At 34.2% G+C, this 23,635-nt stretch overlaps 2 protein-coding genes and 1 pseudogene across 2 annotated transcripts; 2 read left to right on the top strand and 1 right to left on the bottom strand.

Moving 5' to 3' along the window:
* Window positions 1-375: 375 nt before the first annotated feature.
* Window positions 376-7,471, top strand: LOC108202590 (bystin-like; annotated as a pseudogene).
* A 243-nt stretch (window positions 7,472-7,714) lies between these two features.
* On the bottom strand, window positions 7,715-11,014 carry LOC108200848 (purple acid phosphatase 23). The gene is made up of 8 exons (XM_017369110.2): window positions 10,569-11,014; window positions 10,060-10,251; window positions 9,453-9,789; window positions 9,133-9,350; window positions 8,847-9,037; window positions 8,439-8,720; window positions 8,163-8,285; window positions 7,715-8,073 (listed from the first exon to the last, which is right to left on the bottom strand). The coding sequence occupies exons 1-8, from the start codon at window positions 10,831-10,833 to the stop codon at window positions 8,038-8,040; spliced, it is 1,644 nt and encodes a 547-aa protein (XP_017224599.1). The 5' UTR covers window positions 10,834-11,014; the 3' UTR covers window positions 7,715-8,037.
* A 7,646-nt stretch (window positions 11,015-18,660) lies between these two features.
* On the top strand, window positions 18,661-22,775 carry LOC108203122 (probable pectate lyase 8). The gene is made up of 7 exons (XM_017371871.2): window positions 18,661-18,990; window positions 19,241-19,294; window positions 19,435-19,506; window positions 20,856-21,498; window positions 21,585-21,688; window positions 21,789-21,927; window positions 22,009-22,775. The coding sequence occupies exons 1-7, from the start codon at window positions 18,908-18,910 to the stop codon at window positions 22,228-22,230; spliced, it is 1,317 nt and encodes a 438-aa protein (XP_017227360.1). The 5' UTR covers window positions 18,661-18,907; the 3' UTR covers window positions 22,231-22,775.
* Window positions 22,776-23,635: the final 860 nt, after the last annotated feature.

Genomic DNA, 23,635 nt, shown 5'->3' with positions numbered 1-23,635 from the left:
GTCAACGAGCTATTTTAATGGTTATGAAATTACAATATATCCTTGTATGTTAAATTATAAAAAAAAAATCACAATTATAAAATTATATATAGTAAATTTTGTTAAACTAATTCGTTTATTATATAGATTATATAGATACCAGTAATTTTCAATATTGTGTATTTCCAATAACAGTATAGTGAGTTTGAATTTTCATATTGATACTATTTTTCAATTTATTGGCTTCTTCGAGTTGTACTCCTAGGAAAATCAAGATTGTGAATTTGCATTATAGTAATTATCGTTAAATTAAAAAGTACTAAATCTTTCTTCGAAAAAAAAAGTACTAAATCTTTTTTGTCTTCATGAGAGTAATAACATTGAAATATGAAATTAATTTTATTTTAATATTTAGTTAGGGAGTTCATTATTTTGACTATCAGTAACTATGAAAGATTAATGATAAAAAAATCAGATGTATAAAAAATAAGTCAAAAAATGACATTGATATTATTTTAGAAAAGACAACTCTACATTAATAACATTATAGATTCCTTTTACATTTCATATAATTACATAATATTTTTATTCGTCTAAATAATTATTTCTATTTCTATATATACAGAGGACTGAGGAGGGCCGTCTGAGCTGGTTAAAAAACTTAAAACTTTTTCAAATTAATAATAATATATTCAGGTATTAAGCGAAAAAATTATTTCCCAGGGTTTAAGGTATATAAACACAGCGGCCGGACAAGCTCCAGAAATCCGGTAATTAGGGTTTTACAACCGAATAATTCAACTTTCCGGTCAGCAAAATGGCGAAAAAGAGAAGCAGGAACCAAAATCCAGAGCCTTTCTTCCCCGAAGAAGAGAATGATTCGAAATCGAAATCCTCCACAAAGCATTCCAAAGCTCCCAAGCATCACCAGCAACAAAACAAGGTTATCGAGATTACGCTGTGTTTTTTTTTTTTAAATTGATTAATTTGTATTTATAAAGATGTTTATGATTGTTTTGTGTACAGCTCATTGCGTCGGATATGAGCGCGAAGATATTGAAGGAAGCTTTAATTCAGCAGAAGGAAATACAGGATGAGGCCGATGCTCTGAAACCTGGTGCAGCCAGTTTTGCGTTTCTGAAGGATAATGCTGATGCTCTGCAATTGGATGAGGAGGAGATTGATCACTTTTCTGGATTTTCCGAGACGCAGAGCCAGTATGGTGGCGATGAGGTGGTTAATCTTCTCGACTAGTTTGGTACATTCTCGTTTTGTTTGTTGTTTGGTTTATTGGAAGTAAAAATTTTGGTAGTGGTTACATGCATTTTATAGCTGTTAATAATTTAGCCTGTCAGAATTTTTCGAGAAGTTTGTTTTTGTTATATAATGGTAATAATTAAACTTGTTGTTGTAGTGTTTTACAATTTTTGTATAAGTAATATTGTGTTTGCATTTGTGCCACACAGGAGAGCTATTAGTTCTGTACTTCTGTTATCAGAGCCGGCATTCGGCTAATGCCATGTGCGAGTGGCGCACTTGCACCAGGGTCTTATATTTTAAATAATTTTCATTTTTTATTGCTTTTAAAATGATTTTATTACTATCTAGAGACTTAATCACATGTCATCGGAATTTAATGACTATGAACTTGAAAATTGAAGTGGAAACTGAAAATCTTTTCTATTAACAATTTCTTCTCTGATTTAAATTAATTTTGGAAATATATAAAAGGATACAAATAAGGGTACAATAAGACATCCACAAAACTACTTATTTAGTTTGAGTTAATTAATTCCCATATAGTATATCTTATATAATTATTATAGTGAACTGAAAAACTTACTTTTATATCAAATAATGTATAAGTAAATATTTGTTACAATAGGTACAAGTATGTGAAAAGTATTCATATTTTTAGGGCCTCAGTTTCCGGTTTTGAAGGGGACATTGGGACCTCTAATACTTTTGAGCCATCCTTGTCTGTTATCATGCCTTCATTTGGTTAACGTTCAAGCTAATGGAATAATTAATTTGCAATGTCTGCAATGAGATTCGGTATGACATGCGGTTCTTTTTTACTTAGTTAATCTTTCGCTGTTAAAAGAAAAATTGAAGGTTGTATAAATAAACATGTTTATGACCTGTGCAATGTCTCTGGAAGACTGGAACCTGTTTGGTTTATTCTGTATAGTCTGTGCTCCGTAATTTTGGGGCATCTAAATAAATAGATTTCTCTTCATTTTTACCCTAAGTTTTATTTCAATTAATGGAGACAGAGATGAGCATCATTTGTGCTGCTTACTATGTTCTAGTAGACTTAATGACTTATTGGTTGAGTGATGTGAATTTACCTTTTCTTTCTCAATTTACAAACCAGGTTACTTAGGTCTATAGAAGAGATATTAAGTTTGCTATAATTGTATTTCTACAACAAAACAGGAGGAAATTGATGAGGATGATGAGAAGCTACTTGAGGCATTCTTATCGAAAGATTACTGTCCACAGAGGACTCTGGCAGACATTATCGTTGACAAGATCAAAGAATAAGATGCCCAAGTTTCCTCAGGTTTCTTTTTGTATTTCATGCCCTGTTGTATAGTATGCACATATTCTGGTGCATTTATAGCTTTCTTTTGAAACCATTCTTCTTAACTATAGCTGCTATGCTCTAATAATATATGTTCTCTTTGAAAGCAAAGTAAACTCTGAGTTCTCTTTGTGTTTCTTGGTCCATCTTGTTTCTGTCGTTGAACTTTCTTTACTGCTAGATTATTATGGTAAAAGAACTCTGAAATTGTTGGTTGCAGAAAAACAATTGTTGCCTAAAATGGATGACTCCATCATAGAATTATACAAGGGGTAGCTCACTTGACTGGTTCTCATAGTTATATATATGTACAGGCTTGGTATTTTTTTATTGATGTTGGATGTAAATCATGCAGAGTTGGCAAACTCCTTAATAAATACACGGCAGGAAAGATACCAAAAGCATTCAAGCACATCCCTTCGTTGCAATTCTGGGAAGAGGTCTTGTATCTAACTGAACCTGAGAAATGGTCTCCAAATGCAATGTTTCAAGCCACAAGGATATTTTCTTCCAATTTTGGTGTGAAAAAAGCAGAACGGTTTTACAAGCTAGTCTTACTTCCGAGAATTAGAGATGATATCAGGAAGAATAAGAAACTTCATTTTGCGTTATATCAAGCTCTTAAAAAATCACTGTACAAACCCGCAGCATTTAACAAGGGAATATTGTTTCCTTTGTGCGAGGTATGTCTGTTATAATTATGGAACACAATATATGCATGGAAGATGGACTTTTTATTGTAGTTGGCCTTCAAGATTCAACTAATTTATAATCAAAATGATAAGCTAAATATGTTACAAACAAAAGGTATTGTAAAAAGCTGTGCTCTGCTCTATGATGTGTCACCCTATGATTAAATAAACGTTTTAGTACTTTCTGGGTTTTAACATACTTTAATTGCAGTCAAGGACTTGCAACTTGAGGGAGGCCGTCATTATAGGGAGCATCATTCAGAAAGTCTCCATTCCTCCTCTTCATTCAAGGTTTGGAGTTTGGCCATCGGGAAATTGAATATTGTTGTACTTCCTGTTACTGGCTGATAAGAAATATCATATATATACATATGCATAAGCCTCTGGATGTTTATAGCATATATAACATATGCATATGTACCGTCTTATTTTCCAGAATTCTGCAGCACAATGTTCTTATTGCATTAGTTGCATTTAATGCTTATTTTTGTGAGGCGTGTGTTGAATCATGAATTCCATGTTGGGTGTTTTGGCTTTTTAATTATATGTGAAATTGTAAACAGACCTCTGTGTTTTCACCTGTATTTAGTAATTCTTCTCTGTTAAGTGTTACCTAATTTTATCTCTTATACATATCTTTATACGATAACTGTATGCTGGAAGTACGAAACTGACTTTTCTAATAAATATATAGTGTTGCACTGTTGAAACTAGCTGAAATGGAGTACTGTGGAACAACAAGGTATGTGATGTATCTTATATCCAGATCTGCAAATTATTATTTTCTTTCGTTACTCTGGCTTTACTAGATGACGGTTATGACTTATATGCTTGTTTACTTTGTAGAATAGTCTTTGACATAACTAACTGTTAACTTTGTTTGATTGTTAATATAATATCTTCTGTATGGTTGTATATTTTATGTGCAGATATCTGTAACCTGATTTAAATCTTTAACTTTTGTTACACATCAGGAAGATTTTACTTACACAAAATCATCCATTCAATCCATGTATTAAAGAATCCTATCACCTGTATTCTGTATCAAAGAAATTCCAACTAAATCGATCATAGGACTTGCTAATATCTAATCTAAGTGCTACCTCCCCCTCACTTCCCCGCTTATTCCTTCTCATACGATGAATCACCTTAAAGACAACGAGAACATTGCCAGTTATCTCCCATCTTTGACAGATACAGATTGGTTTGTTAGTCCCAAGATGACGTAGATGGGGGGTTGAATACGTACGTCACTACCAAATTCTTCGTTTTAATACAATTTACGGAATGTTTGTTTATGTTTGTCTTTAATCGTAATTAACTAACTCCAGCAAATTCGAGGAATAATCGTAGATGGTTTTGTTTTCTTTTGGTATTTGATGCAGCTATTTCATAAAGCTTCTAGTTGAGAAGAAGTATGCTTTGCCATACCGTGTCCTTGATGCCTTAGTTGAACATTTTATGGCTTTTCTTAATGATGAGAGAATAATGCCTGTGATCTGGCATCAATCACTTCTTGCGTTCGTGCAAAGGTTAGTTCCATATTTTAATGTGGTTTTTTTTCTTATGCCTGATACTGAAACTTCCATATCAATAAATGTTGAGAAATTGCTGTGTTCTCTTTTCTAGTATCTGAACTGTTCTCCAAGGAAAACCTACTCTATCTTCCCATTTCTTTTGCCCGAGTTGCTGTTTAATTTTTTTGTATTTTCTATACTGAATCTAATTGTTCAAGACGTATAAGCTATCACAAATAGAATCACAGCTAATTGAGTTTCCCTGTACTGTAACTCTGTAAAAATAATCCTCCCTCTCTAGATTACAAGAACCAAACAGATAATATACCAAAGTAGAAAAATTTAACAAAAGTGTCCATTTGTTTACTTCTTAACATAACTGAATGAAGTTTATTGTAACAAATAAAATCATTCTGACTATTTGGCTAACATTTTAATTCTTCTGAATGATTCATGAGAAGCCAAATCGGTCAGCTAGAAAATTCTGGACTAGCGATTCAGTAAGGACAGTTTGATGTGTATATGTGTCTGTTATTCTCAGTATACAAAAGTCAAATCAGACGGATTTGGGACAGTAATTTATAGTAGATAATGAAGCATTCTAGTTAGGCACTACTTTTTCTAATCACGTTGTTGAATTATTATTAGTATTATTGTATGCCTGAGATACCAAAAAGGAGTAATTTATTGCGAAATTAATTTTTCGTGCTAGCTGGGAGATGGTATTAATGTAGTTTTTAGGATTCACTGGATATATGCTGTTAGTAATCCTATCTATTCACATAGGATTTACAATTTTAAGTGCCCAAAAGTGCCAATGCTAAGTTGTAAATGCTAGCTAGCTTGCAGTATAATCATTTAATGGAAAATTTACCGATAAAATAGTTTCATATTTGGATTACTAACAGGAGTCGGATGTTAATGCATTGAGTAACGTCATGCTCATTCCAATATTAACCAGTTTACTCTCTGACACACAGAGAACACATTTACATCTCTCTATGTATATCTCCGCGTGTATACTGTTAGTGACATTCTGTTCACAAACAGACAGTTATGCATCCCTTCCAGTCATAACTCGTGCAAATATATGTTATGCATGCTTAAGATTATTGATACTATGTTATTGTTCAATTTATGTTCATCATAATGTAAAGGTTTGCTAATCATTAGTTTGTCCATTCACTTATTAAGGGTTGAGCCCATTTTCTCTAATTACTTCCATTCTAATTTGTGATTTTATTATATGTTAGCTAAAAACCTTTATGACAGGTACAAAAATGAGCTGGTAAAAGAAGACAAACTCAATCTTAACGCTCTTGTAGAAAGACAATGGCATAAATTAGTAAGGATCGTAACTTCTGCAAAATTCTCTATAATTTTCTACCATTAAATTGGAAGTAATTATATTTTGTTCGAATACAGGTTACTCCGGAAATATGTAGGGAGCTGAAGAACAGCCGGAATCGTGGAGAGGCAGAGGATGACCTTATGTCAATATATATCCTTTTGGAATTACAGAATTAGATACCTTAGGTTTTCATTTCTACATCATTCTTAGTTTCTTAATCTATGGGTATTATATCGAAGTGCCCACCATTTTCATCAAAGACTATCAAGTGACTACCCGATCTCCACATGGACTCATTTAAGCCACTATAATCACTATATATATCACTCCATTAAATCTTGAAAAAATATTAATGAAAAAGTTAACAAACAGATGATGTGTTTGCTACAATCTTTCTATATTTCTATGTAATCTTTGGGTTTAGTTTTTTTTTTTGTAATCCATATGGCTCACACATCATCTGCCGATTAGGATTGCTGCATTAAGGTTTCCGTTAATTATTTTCAAGATTTAACATAGTAATATATATAGTGATTCTAGTGGCTAACACAAATCCCCGTGGAGATCGGGTAGTTACCTAATAGTTTTTGGCGAGAACGGCGGGCAATTGATATTAAACCCCTTAATCTATGTATAAAACTAATCAATGTTGCTAAGAGAAAATACTGACTTGCTGATTGAAAAGCTTGCTAGTGAATCTGTTGATGTACATTATTCCTGTTTCCTTAACTTGCTATCACCTTCTCCTGCTTATGTGATTAACAAAACAATTGAGGAAGACAGGTTTGATATTCCGGAGGTACCAATGGAGGAGGATTGAATGAGCCTGCACTATTTCTTATCAGCCAGGTAGACCGACACACCAGGGACAAGTACACATGCACACCGAAATTCAAATGTCTTGTAAATTAGTGATGGATAAAGTTTAATGATGGAAAGTATTTTCATTTTTCAGGTACTAAGCACAGAAATTCTGTGGGAGAAAGTTGAACCAGTTCAGTCAAATCCAATTGTTGTAGTTAGCAACCTATTAGAGATCTCAGCGGACCTCTTAGCGTTCTTATATATTCATCTTATTAGACAAATAATACTGATGGTGCGAGTTGTCCTAAACAAGTTATATTGTTGTGACAGTGATAGACATTACATTATCATAGTAGCCTTCTAGGTAACTCTGTTGGAGCTTATCTTCAAGATTGAATACCATAACTCTCGAGCATGTTGCACCTGGCTGGTTCTATTTTGTTTTTGGGGATAAAGAAACACAAAACTTTTTGTGTTTATTATACCCAAAAACCCAAAACTTATTATATTTTTATTGATAATATATTTATTTTCCCTTACAGCCAGACCATAGCATAGCAGAGCAAGATTTCTTTTGATTTATGTTTCCAGTGCTAAGGCATAGGAGCATAGCATTTTAAGACTTCTATTAGCCTGTGTTCACTTGGATGGAATGGAATGCGGAGAGAATGGAATGAACAATTATATACAAGTTTTAAGGAAAAAGAAGAAAGTATGAGATAATGGTGAGAAAATATGAATGTATTTAAATTTGTTGTGAGAAAGATTGTTAAGAAACATGATGTAGAAATGGAACGAGCTTTCCTTCCAAAACATGTGGGTTACAATTATAGTTAAAATAGTAGGAAGAGAATGATTGAAGGAATGAAACCTTTGATCAACACCATTTTAGAGTACAAAATTTATTTCATTCTCCCTTCATTCCATTCACTCCAAGTGAACACAACTTTAAAGTTACGTACATCATTATAAACTATAAAGATACTCTGAGCACAGGTACCCTTAAGCATATTACTCATGGTCCTTGAATTCCTCAAAGCTGTACAATCAAATAAATCTATAGTCTCTTCAAACGCCAGGCACAAGAAAAGAAACGAAGAAAAGAGTTCAGGAAGCTCCCAATTCGCTGCTTTCAGCACCATGCTGTGAAATTACTCGGTGAGTTTTAGTAAATGCCCAACCCTAATGGCAAACGCGTTCACAAAGAATCATTCAAATATGTGTGATCTTACCTGTGGAGTTTTCAAGCATATATGAGGCTGTCGTACAATGTATATTTGGTCGCCATGGCTATCTTCCTCGTACACATCCTGATTTCTATGCCATGTCCATAATGCATACGTAGAATTCATAACCTATATCCAGGATATTCATATCATATCTTTTTTTTTAACCAGTGTTGTAAAATGCGGGAATCAGACTTAATCAGTAAAGACACTGAACAAGCATTAATCAGGGATTTAATCAGTTTGACAAGCTACAGAACATGAAGTAACCAGACCAATTACCTCAAGTGATCCATGTCCGAAGCTGCTCTCTCTGTAGGCGCTCCACTCCGGTTGTCTGTCCCAACAAAACTTCCCTTTGGCAGGGCCGGAAGTGAAATTCATGTGGCATACTCCGCCAAATTCTGGCATATTGTCTCCAGGTGAAGGGCACTTACCAGGATCATCTGCATGTTCGACATCAACTTTCTCAATGTTCCCTCCATCTCCAACTGTTATGTACACTGGTCCGCAAGGATCTAATGTATAGTTGTAAACTCTGTTCATCCGCTCATACGCGTGCACCTGGTACACAAATTACACGCTTCTCTTACTCTATGTATCGGATTTTCCATTAGCTTAAAAAGAACAATAGGTGGAACACGGTCTTATATGTTTACATTTCATCCGAGTGAACACAGGGAAACTTACATGACCAGAAAAGACAATATCAACTTTATATTCGTATAAAATGGCTTCCATTTCAAGTCTCATGCATTCAAATTCCTGATAATGTGACGAATAGCTGTTGTACCAAGGAGGATGCCAGACAGCTACTAACCAAGGGGTGACACCACGGTTAAACCGTTTAAGATCTTTCTTGAGCCATGAAAACTGAGCACCTATTGAGCATTGAAAGTAGTAAAATTTTGTTTCAGATGCAAGACAGAACATGTTCTGAGTTAAACGCTATTAGTCGGATAATTGAAGCAGTTACCAGTGGCATTGTAGTTGACGTATGCCCCCAACATGACAAAATGGATTCCTCCAGCATCAAAAGAGTAAAAGAAGTTGCTGTTGGAGCCTGATTCACTTGAGGGAACTGCAAATCTTGTTAAGTATGATTGAAAAGTTATTCCATCAGCTTGAGGCTCGATCTCGTGGTTTCCTTCTATAACCATCATAGGGACTCTTGAGGTCAATGGCTCCATGAACCTGGACATCAAATTTAATTTTATCAATTGATCAGATCAGATGAATTTCTGTTGTCCCTAGCTTGCAAAGATTAGTCTAGTTGGATAGAATCAAGAATTATACCTTCCCCAACCATCCCATCGTGGCTGGTAGGTTTCTCTGATGGGCGCATCAGGAAATGCACAAGAATAGCAGGGAGCTCCTTGGCCACCAGTTGTAAGGTACTGATTCGCGTAGGTCAAGTCTCCAACAAAAAGGATCATCGAAGGATCATTCTGTATAACATGGTTGATGGTTGTCGTGGAATTCAATGTGAGACCTAAGTCACCAATCACTGCTATTCGACGAGGATAGTTGTCTGGTCCAGGTACTGAAAAGGTCTTAAACACATGCTCCTGACTCATAGCATTCAAGAAACTATCACCACACTTGTAATAATACTTTGTTCCAGGCTCAAGATCTGCCAAAATCATGGAAAATTTTACCCTTTATCTAAAAAGACCATAGCAAGTGAAACAAATTTCATAATGCCCTGTTTGGGAACTTGAATTTCATTTGAAATCCTGAATTTGATCAAATGACATGTTTGGATATACAAGAAAAGATTTGAATTTCATTTGAAATCCAGACATTCAATTAATAGTATAAAGCTGAGAATTTGAAATGACACCTCAAATCATATCATTTGAAATGAAATACATGTTCTCAAACGCAATCTAAGAGGATTCACCATCAATCTTGACATGATGAATTATGCCGGATGTATAATTGAGGAGCCCCTCAAAGGGGTAATTTTGATTGTAAATTGTTGAACTCCCAGTCCGCTTCATCGAATACTTGCCACTTCTCTTCCCATACCACACCTCACTAGCAACACTAGATGGATCCAGTGGAGTAACATTTAGTCCAATCTGAGCATCCCCTGTAAATTACAGAACCAACCCAAACTAAGCCACACTAGATGGATTTCATAAAATGATGGATTTTGTGGGATTCTTCGGTGTATTTTAAGTTTTTTGAAATCCCACCAAAATTCATGAGATTTTGAAGCATTATGCTTAAATCCTAAACAATCTATATCAACTCTGCGACATTTTATCAAAAATCCGCACAAAATCAAATTCACGTACAATCCATTTAAATCCATAGATTAAAAACAATCCATTAAAATCCCAATTGAATACACCCCTTAAGCCTAATACATAGTGAAATCAAGAAAAGGGTGACTGATTAACACACCTGTAATCCAAGAAACCCACATTGCAGTTGGAGATGATACTGCAATAGCAATCTGTTCAGGAAAATTTGAAGTCACATTCCTCTTCAGCCTAGGATCATCCATTGGCACATCATCACTACCTCGACGCAAACACGGATCGAAAGCTCGAGTTCTAGGCTTGAAAGGGCCATCTAAAGTGGTGGGAATCTTATAATGTTTACATGCAACCACATCTGCTAAGATCAAGAGCACAACTAGAGCTGAACAAATTTTACAAATTTCCATTGAGGTAAAATATTCTTGCACTGATTAGTTTACATTAATGTAATAATCTTGTGTTTGATGATTGAGGATTTGTTTAATTATCAGTCACTATGAGGTTTTGGGAAGTACAAGGATGAAATTGGATATACCATTGTAGATTCCTTGGATGATGTAGATATGGTTTCAGTTTAAAGAGTTGAAACTTTGTGAGCGTGCCAGCATGGTGTCTAAATGGAAAAAAGTGCAAAAACATTATCCTATTATAGGGGCCACTGCACTTTCTAGTTTCTAGTGATAATAAATTTTCTCCGTAATTTAAATAAAAGAAATGAAATTTATAAAGAGAAGGTACGAGTATCCATTGGTCACGGGTACCAAGTTATTAGACTTCAATATGTATTAATTTGTCATGTTTATTTTGTCAGATATTATTTTATATGATCAAGAAACAACCACTAAAGAGACCCATATCTTATTTGTAGTTTGTAGTATATTAGTATTAGTTATGGTTCTGCAGCACAATTTCACATACAAAAAATGTCGATATCCATGTATTATATTTTAAAATTATTTTTGGACACACATAATGATAAAAAAACATGAAAAAAACATATATTTATATTTAGATACTGAATATCTATTTAAAATTTAGGATTATGCAGCAGAATTTTAGGGTTTTCTGATTCTATTTTGAGCATCGGTTCACTTTTAACCGCGACCCTATTTTATCATTCTGAAATTGAAAATAGAACTTCAATTTGGATTCGCCGTCGTTTGCACTTCTTTGTGATGTTTAAATTTAGTAATGACGGAGATGTCAGTTAGAACATTGAGTTTAGGCATTTAGACCTCTACTGCTAGTTGCACTAGATGAGCAGAGCACTTCTTTTGGGCCCGTACAAAATTGCATGATTAAGCTAATGTTTCTTTTTGGGCCTTTATCAAAATCTGGACAATTAACGAATCGAAATGTTTCTGGCAAAAATTAAAGAAATAATAATTTACTTTGATCAAAAAAAAAAATTTACTGATATTTGAAACTAGTCAAATTTAAATAGAAATTATATTGATCTTTTAATTATATTAATATTTGTCGTAAAAAATGAAAAATTATTTTTATTATTTCAAGATATCATACAAAATTGTCTCCAACAAACAAGTCGGAGAAGATTTAAATCAAAGTTCTATTTTCAAAATGAGTAGATGACAGAATAATTAATATCTGATATACCAAATATATAAATCACACACTAAATATATATATAAATCACATATTTTCTCTTTAATATATAATATAAAACTTGACATGCATATGATATACGATAACAATTTACAAGCCTATGATTACATTTCCGGTTTGGAACTAGCACAAAACAACGAAAAAAATAAAAGTCTATTTACACGTGAGTCCATGTGCGAACTGAAAATGATAGATACGAACATGAAACCGAAGGGGTAACTACAACAATAATCATACCACATGTGACATGCCTAAGGCCCTTAGCTTTGATTCCTGCCCTTTTCAGTTCTATATAAAAAATATACAAAAAAAGTATAATATCTTAGCAGCAGTGTTACAGAAATCGGGAATCGGACCTAATCGGTTGAGCTACCGATTCATGGATTAATCGAAAATCGGGGATTAATCGGAAGGATTAATCGGTATGAAAATCGGATTTATTTTAATATTAAAATATTATTTAATATTTAGTTATTATTATATTAGCTATTCAGTAACTAATATATTTATTATATTCATAAACTTTATAATTACTCATATTTAAAGTAATATAGTATTTTAATTCTAATAATTTATCATATATACTTCGATTAAGAAATATATATAAGGATTAATCAGATTTCAAAAATCGGATCGGTGGCCGACCTTGCAGGGGATTAATCGGGGATTAATCGGTTAAATCGGGGATTTTTAGAACACTAATTAGCAGTCATCTTCAATGAGTATCTATGTTGTGTAATTATCGTTTTATAATAAATATTTCCGTTAATTTAGCAGAATAATTGCTACAATTTGACTTTTTACAAATATGACTACTCCCTCCGTCCCACAATACATGTCTTTTTTGAAAAAATTACACATATTAAGAAAGCATTGATTAGATAAAATTTTCTCACCTCTACCCCTAATAAATGCATGAATGTAGACTCTTATTCAACCTACATTAATTGTTATACAACTTTCAAGAAGGGTAATTTTGAAATATTTGCAATATACAGTATTTGCATTGGAAACTAAAAGTAGACATGTATTGTGGGACAAATTTTTTTTCCAAAAGAGACATGTATTGTGGGAGGGAAGGAGTATATGTTTGGAATCTGGTTAATCTGTTTTTAGTGTGTGGTTAACATGTTATATGCACGTCTCAAGATTTCCTGCACCTGTCGATTTTAGAGCTGCATTATGTGAATGCAATTCATGAATCTACAAACTACAACTTCATGCATGCATATACTTTTGTGTGTTTATATATTCCAAAATATGTTTCTGCAATCTAATCTTGTTATCATGACTCTGAGTCTCGTTTATGTTAATCTTTTACTTTCTCTTTATTATGTGAAAGATTTCTATATTTAATGAATGATATATCACTTATTCCTTCCATCCATCTTAATAATCGATCTAAAAATTTTATATAAGTATATTTTTGTTATCATAATCTGAAGTCTGATTTTTATTAATTAGTTATTTCTTATCTATTCATATGCATAGAAAGATTTCGGTATAGATAATAAAAATGATAAATCAAGTATTCGCTTTATCTCGTTTTCTTAATTTTATTTGTAAATTTCATACATAGTATTAAATGTAATATTTTATCTTATTTTAATCATTGTAATCATATTAATTATAAAAATATAATTAAATTGTTATCAAATTTAATATATTTCATAATCATTTACATAATAAGTTTTAAAAATTGTGTGGGTCCTGGTAGTTTAATAAAACTAGTATAAAATTTATATAGGATAAGAAAATACCCCCTCCATCCCATTTTAGTTGTCACACCGGTCAAATTGACCAAAGTCTGACTGAAAATTATTAATATTTTATCAATTGAAAAAAATAAAAAAAAATATGTCATCACAAATAACATTTAATCTACTTTAAGATGTAATTTTCAGTTTTATAAAATAATGAAAGATAGATTTATAATCATTGGTCAAAAAGAAATGTAACAACTAAAATGAGACGGAGAGAGTAGCAAATATTATGGACTTTGGTTTGCACAAACAAAACTGTTAAAATGAAATGGATGAAGAATTAATAAAGCTAACTTTTTTTTTGAAAGCAAATTAATAAAGCTAACTTAGTTGTTTAGAAAATATTCACTCCGTAAACAAAGCATGTGTAAAAACAATTAAACCCCTTCAAATCAGGTCTGATTTAATTGCATCCAGAGAGCAAGAATCTTGGCACATGCATGTACAGCATCCCACTTTATTTAATAAAACATCTGTTAATCACTGTGTTTAATTATGATTATCCTCATAAGATAACTTAATCTAGACACTAAACCAATCAGATTGCGCTGTACCTTAATCAGCCAATACTTATGTCTTAGAACATGTTCATTGTTCTGACAACAATAATTTTCTCAGCAACACAATCATCTCATTGGTTATGAGGACACTTGTACACCATGATATGTACACACGTGTCTCTTAATATTCTCTGTGTAATACTGTCAGTTATTAATGGCTGATATTATATTCGATACATGTACTCCTATATGTTTATTTTCTTACAATTTAATTATTCGAAGAAATTTTATGGTGCAATCACATGGCGGGGATTGTGTTCAAGTAATCTGTATACGTGGGTATATTTCGTATCTGTTTGTTGTCGTTTACACAAGACTCTAATTGAATCTTTAATCATGCCGCACCATCTGGATGTTAATATGTCTCTCATAACTGAAATGCAGTTTATGTCATCCCAGCCGTTTTTGTGAGTTTAAAATAAGTGTTTCCTGTTTTAAAATAAAAAAGTAGAGTAGAAGTTAGAACCAAATTAAAACTTATAAGTGATTAAAGTGTTTGAGAAATAGGTAGAAGCTCTGAAACAAAAGATAGCATTCCTAGCTTTTTATAAGTAATTCTTGACTTTTTACACAAATGGTACGAAATAAGTGCTTTTAACTTATAAACCCAGAAGCCGGCTTTTAAACCGTTGCCAAACAGCCCCATAGTATTAGTTGCGTGAATTATTGTGACGAAATTTAATTTAATATAATTTCTATATAAATGAATTTAGTTTTAACGAATTTATGTTGCACGTGAAAAATGTTTTCGACAGACAATCTTTTGTATCAAAATTAAATTTAATTTTGATAAACGACCAACTTTTTTTTGACGGTTTTTAGTTTTGACATGATTTGGTCGAATTTAAATTTTATCAAAATTAAAAGGTTTGTTTTAATAGTATTTCAATTAGCATGCTCATTCAAAAAAATTCTGGAAAAAAAGTATAATAACACATAAACCACAAGATGTATCAAATCGTGTGTTCATATGTATATATACATATACATGTAAATAATATATGCGTACACACAAACATATTTATTGCTTCTGATGCAACACAACCAAACAAGAAAATATGAGATATCGAATCACATGAACTTAAAGAGGCAAAAAAATAAGGGAAGATTGTCAAGTGAATAAGAAGGTGGTGGCGAGTCGTGGTCTTGACAAGTGAGTACATGTGGGTGGTGCATCCGTTTTACATTATACTCCCTCTGTTTCTTTAAATTTTGCTCGTTTAATATCGGAACTGTTCATAACATATAACATAGACAAATGTTTATTTTATGTTAAATTTATAAGACCAAATATAATCATGAGTGATATTGCTGGATTCATATTTATAAGTATTTTAATACAATAAAGATTTTATATTTAATATTAATATAAAATTAAAGATATTAACGATAAAAAGTGTGCATTGGCAAACGGATTCTAGGCAAACGGGAAAAGTAATAACAGAATGAGGGAGTATTAAATAAATTATTAAATTAATACTATTATTTCCCTCTCCGCGATTGTCGGAACTCGTAGTTATTTGAAAACCCAACCAACTCTCTAGTTGACGCTGCTCGAGTGTTTGGCTTCCCACGTAAAATTAAATAATTTTCGGATTTCGTTTACCAAATAAGTCTGAATTTTTGACTCGGATTGTCAATCGATCAAATTAATTAGTACAGCATTATTCTCGAAAGTGCATTATGGTGATGGCGGGTTTTACTAGCAATTGTAGAAGTATAATAGCTGTATGACAAGGCTGTGGTGACCGAGAATTGAAGCCTTCTGCCCTACCAGCAATTCCTAGCAGGAACAAATGTGATGAAGCCAGGAGATATGTTTAGAGACACATGTTCTTGTCAAATCTCGTAACGAATTATGTAATTAATGGGTCTCGCTATTTAAGCAAGTGCATTATCTTATATTGTACATTTGTACTACTCCTTTTGGTTATTTTGGGTAATTAGATTTACATATTGAATTGCTCACGCACCACCACTCATACAATCAAGAAAGAGCTCCCAGTCTGTCAATCCTTACTATGTCTAGAGCTGATAGGTTTCTCCGTGTTGAGTCAAATTAAGCCGCAGACTCTACTCCTAGTGGTTCCCTTCCATCATTTTTTTTAAGTTTCATACTCCTCTCAGAATCCAAAAACTTTGATTTCTCATAAAGTGCCACAACCAAATATTCATATAATATACTTTAATATCCACTCGTCATTTTCATGATTATCATTAAGTTTTGATTTGTGCAAAACGGGCTAGTCAAACGAGGTCATATAATTTGGGATCGAAAGAATATTTGATAAATGAATATTATCAGGATCAATATTTCCCTTGAAAATTATTGCTAGAGAATACTAGATAGGTACTGTATTTGAAAGGCTTGGATGAACAAAATATGGATAGAACTAGCGAGCAAACCTGGTACATAGGCAAAGGATGGCGTTAGCGATACAAATAAATGTAGAAAGCTTGGTAGTATTAATGTTAAAGTCAGAGTCAGACTTGGATAAAAGAGGGAAAGGAATAGAATGTGAATGACCAGAAAATGGTGTAATAGGTGGGCACCTATGGTAGCGATCAACACATGGCGAACACATGCATGGTCTTCTTAGCCAATAGCTACACCCATCCATATTTTGTTTTGCAAATCACAACTCGATAAATCATACGTTAACATATATACCAGTCATGCATGTGTCATATGTATATAATTTTGACATATAACAATTAAGCCATTATCCATATAAATGGTTTGTATTGAATATGTGACAATTTCGGTTATCATGTCGGTTCAGATCGAGTTGACAGTCAGTCAGTCAGTCGCGAGTAAATCCGAACTTGAAAAACTCCAATACTTCAAGTGTGTCAGATTGTCGGGTCGGGAATGATATTATTGTCCCTATTGGTAGTTTGATGTAATCCTAAAGAATGTGGATAATGGTGGAAGAAGATGAAGTTGTAAGATATGGTGGTGGTGTAAGTTGCTAGAGAAGTCCATGTGCAACATTTGGCGTGGTGGGAGACATGGAGGGCTCATTGTATAGCATATACAACTTTTTGTGTTTAGGCTTTATTAATTTTTTTAAATGCATCTACATTATTGCATGTTATGTGTAGTTTCATTGACTTATATTGAAGAAATTCAGTATGTAAATTATATAAATTCATTAATCAAGTGAAGACATGAATCGGATTTCAATTGACTCAAGGTGATTTACATGGGAAGATAGCAAATTTAGAGGTCCCCTTTTTGTTTTGTTTCTGAGAACTTTTACTTTACTTTTATTATTATTACATTGCTAGAAGTTAGTGATTACCAGACATGGCCTACAAAATCTTGCTTTCACTTTTGATTACGTATGAGATTTAATAGAGGTTAAAGTGTATATTGCTGGTGAAGGTAGAAATTTGTAGATATGGAGTTCAGTAATGTTGTCGGGGGCTGAACACTGAATTAAAGTTCTGCCGTCAGAAAAAGTGTTGATAAAAATAATGTTATTGTAGAAATTAGATAACTATTTGTTAATTTTTTGATATTTATTTATTTTGAGTTCTAATATAAAAATAATAATTTTTTGGTGAAGTTTGGCAGTGAAATTTGTAACAGCTTCCTGCAAAAATTGAAAACAATTTTTTCAAAAAACAAGAGGACTTGCTTTTTCTAAAAGCAATTTTTAGAAAGCTGCTGTTCAGAAAAGTTGCTTTTAGATTTGCCAAACAGTTTTTCACATGCTTTTCAGCAAAAAGCTGCTGTTGCTATCTGCAACAACCACCCCAAGAGCCCGAGGGGAGAAATTACGATCTAACGTAATTAATTAAGAAAAATGACGAACTTTGGTGGATATTTCAAGTGACGAGTTTATATTCTGTTATCCGGAATATTCAGGTTTAACTCTCAATCATTCCGATAAAGAATAGAACAGATCGTCGTTGTTGTACCGAAATATTCGGATTTGACTCTCGCTCGTCCAAAAGTATTAAAACAAAAAACCATATTAGCCTAAATTGTACTGCAAAATTAATCAAACTTGGTCAAATTATGACAAAACAGGATTCAGTGGTATCCATGTACAACCGCATAATAAGCTGAATAAAAAGCTAAACTACCTGGGATAAAAAATATCAGAAAACAAATTCGAATTACCCCAGTACATAGATTCCACAACAGCCGGGGACCAATGAAAGCCTTCAAAATAAAATAAATAAACAAAAGAAACGAATGTGATTAATAATACAGATAGTTAGATAAAAGTATTTAACGGCGTCAAGTACAACGTGGTCTACTTGAACAGCCCTGTTTGTGTTTGTGTTTGTGTTCTGTTTTGTCTATAAAACAAGCCATTAGCTCTGCTCTCAGTCTTTCACTTTTATCCATCTCTCTGTTCTAGCATTGCCCTGTTTCACTAGCCACTTTCCAATTCTAAGTTCTTCTATATATAGAGAACTAAACACATTGTACAAGAAAAACTAGCAAGAAATACTAGTGCATGTTCTTGGTATATTTCATAGATAGTTGCTGAGTGTTGTTATATTGGTGAAGATCAATGGCAATGTTGGTTTCGATGAAATTGATTCCGGTTACTTTGCTGCTGCTCTGCGTCGCAGCCATTGCTGCCACTGACCACAGGTTTGTTGCTCTCCCTCGGGAATGTGAGAACAGTGAGAACAATTGTTTTTTATTTTACAATGTCGTTTGAGTTGATTAAACTTCATTGTTATGTGAGTGAGTCTAAAATTTTCTAAAATTTTTACGCGGAATTGCTTGATTTTATGAACTTTATAATGTCGTTTGAGTTAATTAAAGTTCACTGTTATGTCGGTGAGTCTTGAGTAAAATTTCATGAAATTTAACTATTTCCACTGCTTTTTTTGCGCAGGAGTGGTAAAAAAGAGGAGGTGCAGAGCTCAACCAACTCATCTATGGAAGCAAGGTACTTACTTCTACCTGATTCATATTGATCATTGGATCATCTCAAATCTGGAATCAGAACCACCTCTGCTATTATTAACGGTTTATTACTATTAATTTGTAGTGAAATTAATAAGGCCATTATGATTTTTGTTGTATTAGTGTGAAAGATGCTGAAGGTCTGAGCAAGCATGCAGTTTCTGACCCAGATGAGATTGCTGCCATGGTTGAGATGTAAGAAACATACTTCTGTTTACTCTGTCACACACATATAAATTCTGTGTTCTATATATTAATAATTACAACTTCATGGTAAATTCATGATGACATTGATCAAAATTGATTCTGGTGGTTATGGTAGCTCTTGAGGTGTGACCACAGAATAACTTTAAGCAAACTAGTAGTTGCAGAAGTGGTACATGTGGGTTCGGGTTCACTCGTGATGAATGTATGCATGAGTATTTAAATTTCGTGTAGTTCAAAAAACCCGGAAAGTAGATATTAAGTATTATTATAATGTTTTTTTAATTATTTCTTGCCTTTTTTCAGTTATCTGTCATTATTGATGAATTAATAACTTTTAATATCTGGGGATTGAATGACCCATGTTCTAGTCTGCTGAATTCTGAACTCCCATATCTTGTTTGTTCAGTTTCATCACATGCATCTTCCTTACTTGACCAATATACTATACCATCTTTTATCCTTTCTGTTATGCATAGCAATCCATGTGTATGTGCTTTTATGCATATTAAATCTGACAATGACAAAGATATAAAATTATTGAGTTGATGCCTTGGTGCTGTAGCCTGTAGGAGCCTCATATAGTTCATTGAATCTGAGCTTTTCCTTGGCTCCTTGCTCTACTGTCCTAACCAAGAACTGATAAAATCAGAGAAGAACAATTAAAGTTTCAGAATGGTTTTGCATAAGAATTATCCGAGTAGCCGTGTCCTAGTATCTGAAAGTTGTTTATCTGGACAAATTTTCGCGGTTTCATACATCTTACTCCATGGATTTTAAAACAACCGAAAGTACTTCCATTAATCAAAGTATCTTGATCATGTGGATGTATGCAAATCACAACTGTAAGGTTCTAATTGTTATTATGAACCAAGAAGCATGTGCATGTCCTAAAAGGTGCTTTATGTAGTAATGTGCATATAATAAATTTGGTTATGTAAAAATGGTGATGAAGTACATAGTCTTTTCTCTTCTGTTTCCCATATTTGCTTTGACAGCATCAATTATATGAGGGAAAGGAGAGAAAAGGCACCTTACAGTTGGTGCTTTAACGTCGAAATGGCCAGCAGAAGTTGGCCCTATCAAACAGGAAGGACCAGTTTTTCTCTTGTCGATGGACCATACACAAGTTCCACCGACACCAGCTAGAGCCCTGCGTTTGAATACATGTCTAGATGTCGAAAAAACTAACTCCAGTGGAAACAACAGTGCATAAGTTTATTAACATTTTAGATATTTAGTGGTGCCTTTTGTATCAAGATATTGGACAGTGCCTTTTTGGTGATTAGGTGTGATGATGATAATTCAGAATACTTATCGACGTTTAATTGTTTATACAGGAGCATTAGTAACAGTACTGAAAGGAGGAAATTGGGGTATTTCTCCTGTGGAACTGGGAATCCTATTGATGATTGCTGGCGTTGTGACCGTAACTGGTTTCGCAACAGGAGACGCCTTGCTGATTGTGGCATTGGCTTTGGCAGAAATGCCATTGGAGGCCGTGATGGTCGGTTTTATGTTGTCACTGATCCTGGTGATGATGACCCTGTTAACCCCCGGCCTGGTACCTTGCGTCATGCTGTTATTCAAGACGAGCCACTCTGGATCGTGTTTAAGCGTGATATGGTGATCACATTTAAGCAGGAGCTCATAATGAACAGCTTTAAGACAATTGATGGCCGCGGTGTGAATGTTCATATTGCTAATGGAGGGTGCATTACAGTCCAGTTTGTCACCAATGTAATTATTCATGGTTTGCATATCCATGACTGCAAACCAACTGGAAATGCTATGGTTAGGAGCTCACCGTCCCATTATGGCTGGAGGACTATGGCTGATGGCGATGCCATTTCAATCTTCGGGTCAAGCCACATATGGGTTGATCACAATTCACTCTCTAACTGTGCTGATGGCCTTGTTGATGCTGTCATGGGCTCAACCGCGATCACAGTTTCTAACAATTACTTCACTCATCACAATGAGGTATGTTCTTTTCTGAGACTTCAACTGAAGTACTTATCATAAACTGGTCTCTTCTAATTGAAAAATTAACACTGTCTGTAAATCAGGTCATGTTGTTGGGTCACAGTGACACCTACATGAGAGACAAGCAAATGCAAGTGACTATTGCCTTCAACCATTTTGGAGAGGGCCTTATCCAGAGAATGCCAAGGTAAATTTTCATATCTTTCTTCTGCAACTAAAAATTGCAGTACTAGACTAATCTGAATCTAGTTCATAGTATTTAATACATACTATTATGGATAATGCAGGTGCAGACACGGATATTTTCACGTAGTTAACAACGACTACACTCACTGGGAGATGTATGCAATTGGCGGAAGTGCAAGCCCCACCATCAACAGCCAAGGCAACAGATACCTTGCCCCAGTCAATCCTTTCGCAAAGGAGGTGATTCTTCCACCCCAATCAATAATGTACTCAATGCAAAACTACTATAGGTGAATTGTAATAATGAAATTTATGTACCAGGTGACAAAGAGAGTTGATACTAATGCTGGCCAGTGGAGAGGTTGGAACTGGAGGTCAGAAGGCGATTTATTACTAAACGGGGCCTATTTCACTCCATCTGGAGCCGGAGCTTCAGCCAGTTATGCCAGAGCTTCAAGCTTGGGTGCAAAGGCTTCTTCTATGGTTGGCACCATTACTTCTGGAGCTGGTGTCCTAGGCTGCCGCAGGGGAAGCCAGTGCTAGCGACTAAGGAATCTCATGGCTCAGTATATTGTATTAAAACGAGTCTTTTTTCCTCGCCAAAACTTCCAATTTACTATTACATAGCGCGTTTTTCTCCCTCAGCATCGCTGCAATTTCCTTTACTCTTGGCAAGTGTACATTTTTTACGCATGTCATTATCATTTCTCCCCAACATCCGTCCCCTGTTGTGCAACCTCAGCCTGCTTATCTGAAAAAACAGTCCTTATTCGAGGGGTAGGCCTGGAAGCGTTGTTCATCTCTGCGTCTCCTTCCTTATATATCTAAAACCTTCTCCATTTAACCACCATTGGCTTCCGATCATCTGATTATATTTGAAATAGTTGCTACTTATTATCATGTTGCTGGCATTTGGGTTCATAGCAGAACAGTTATTTTGTAATTTTATTCTTAGCATACCGAGTCATACGTAAAAATACAAGTTATATTGTGAATGCCAAACTCTTTCTCCAATCTGTAAAGAAGCTAATGTCAAAAGTTTCTTCCTTTATCTTTATCAATGAAAGCATCTTGCTGCTCTTCTTAAATAGTTAGTGCTTAATACTCTTTTAATTTATCTATCTATTGATCCTATAAGTGATTAAACAGAAAGTAATCACCTTACAATTCAACAACATCAATTCCACCCTTGTAATCCATGTGAATTAGTGGATGAAGATGGAAAATACAGAGCAAAAATAGTCATGTGATTTGGGTCCCTATGGCATGTGAATGTGAGCCTTGTTCAATTTCTGGGTCCTTCCTCTATTAATGCCTTTTACCAATAATACCTGTACTACCTTCCTTAACTGGAACTGGAGTTGTCACACCAAAACACTCAGCATGTAGGTCTGGTGATTGGCCTCATCAAGTTTCTTGTTGGTTTCGAACTTTCGGTGATTCTGAAGTTTGCCTGATCCTGTTATAATGCAGCTTCACAACCGCAAATAGACCAATTTAGATTTAACAGATTGATAGGTAGGGGATGATCTAGGACTCAAACTTTGGTTATATAGAGATGATAAAATCATATAGAATGAATTTTTTTGATGACATAGATGATGATGACTATTATTATGGGACATGCATGCCAGAGGGAAATTTACTATCCTCCTCCCCAAGGCCATGGCTACAACCTTGATCGAGTTGCTCCACCACCACCGCCACCACTGATTCGACATGTGCCAGCTGCTAGGGCCTTACCAGCACCTCAGTCTCACTTTCATTGTGGTCCACCACCGCCACGGGTTGAGGGCATTTTGCCACCTCCACATCTGCCACCACAGCAGCCCTTTTGTCCTGCACCACCACCAAGTCCACATTTTGAGTTGGTTTTTCAATTTGAAGAATGGAAAATATGCTATGTTTCGAACTTCTGTCCTGTTCTGTAATATTTTCTCAGAAATAA

This window comes from Daucus carota, chromosome 9, assembly GCF_001625215.2.
Source record: "Daucus carota subsp. sativus chromosome 9, DH1 v3.0, whole genome shotgun sequence".
NCBI lineage: Eukaryota > Viridiplantae > Streptophyta > Magnoliopsida > Apiales > Apiaceae > Daucus > Daucus carota.
The sequence above is the reverse complement of the archived record's forward strand: the minus strand, read 5'-3'. Positions and strand labels throughout refer to the sequence as shown.

What these genes read in the sequence shown, in the direction of transcription:
- LOC108203122 (XM_017371871.2), top strand. Translation starts at nt 18,908, where the DNA reads ATGGCAATGTTGGTTTCGATGAAATTGATTCCGGTTACTTTGCTGCTG. An exon ending in ATTGCTGCCACTGACCACAG is followed by an intron (nt 18,991 to 19,240) that starts GTTTGTTGCTCT and finishes TTTTTTGCGCAG; the next exon opens with GAGTGGTAAAAAAGAGGAGG. An exon ending in AACTCATCTATGGAAGCAAG is followed by an intron (nt 19,295 to 19,434) that starts GTACTTACTTCT and finishes TTGTTGTATTAG; the next exon opens with TGTGAAAGATGCTGAAGGTC.
- LOC108200848 (XM_017369110.2), bottom strand. Translation starts at nt 10,833, where the DNA reads ATGGAAATTTGTAAAATTTGTTCAGCTCTAGTTGTGCTCTTGATCTTA. An exon ending in ATATTGTCTTTTCTGGTCAT is followed by an intron (nt 8,721 to 8,846) that starts GTAAGTTTCCCT and finishes TTTGTGTACCAG; the next exon opens with GTGCACGCGTATGAGCGGAT. An exon ending in TATGCTTGAAAACTCCACAG is followed by an intron (nt 8,074 to 8,162) that starts GTAAGATCACAC and finishes GTAATTTCACAG; the next exon opens with CATGGTGCTGAAAGCAGCGA.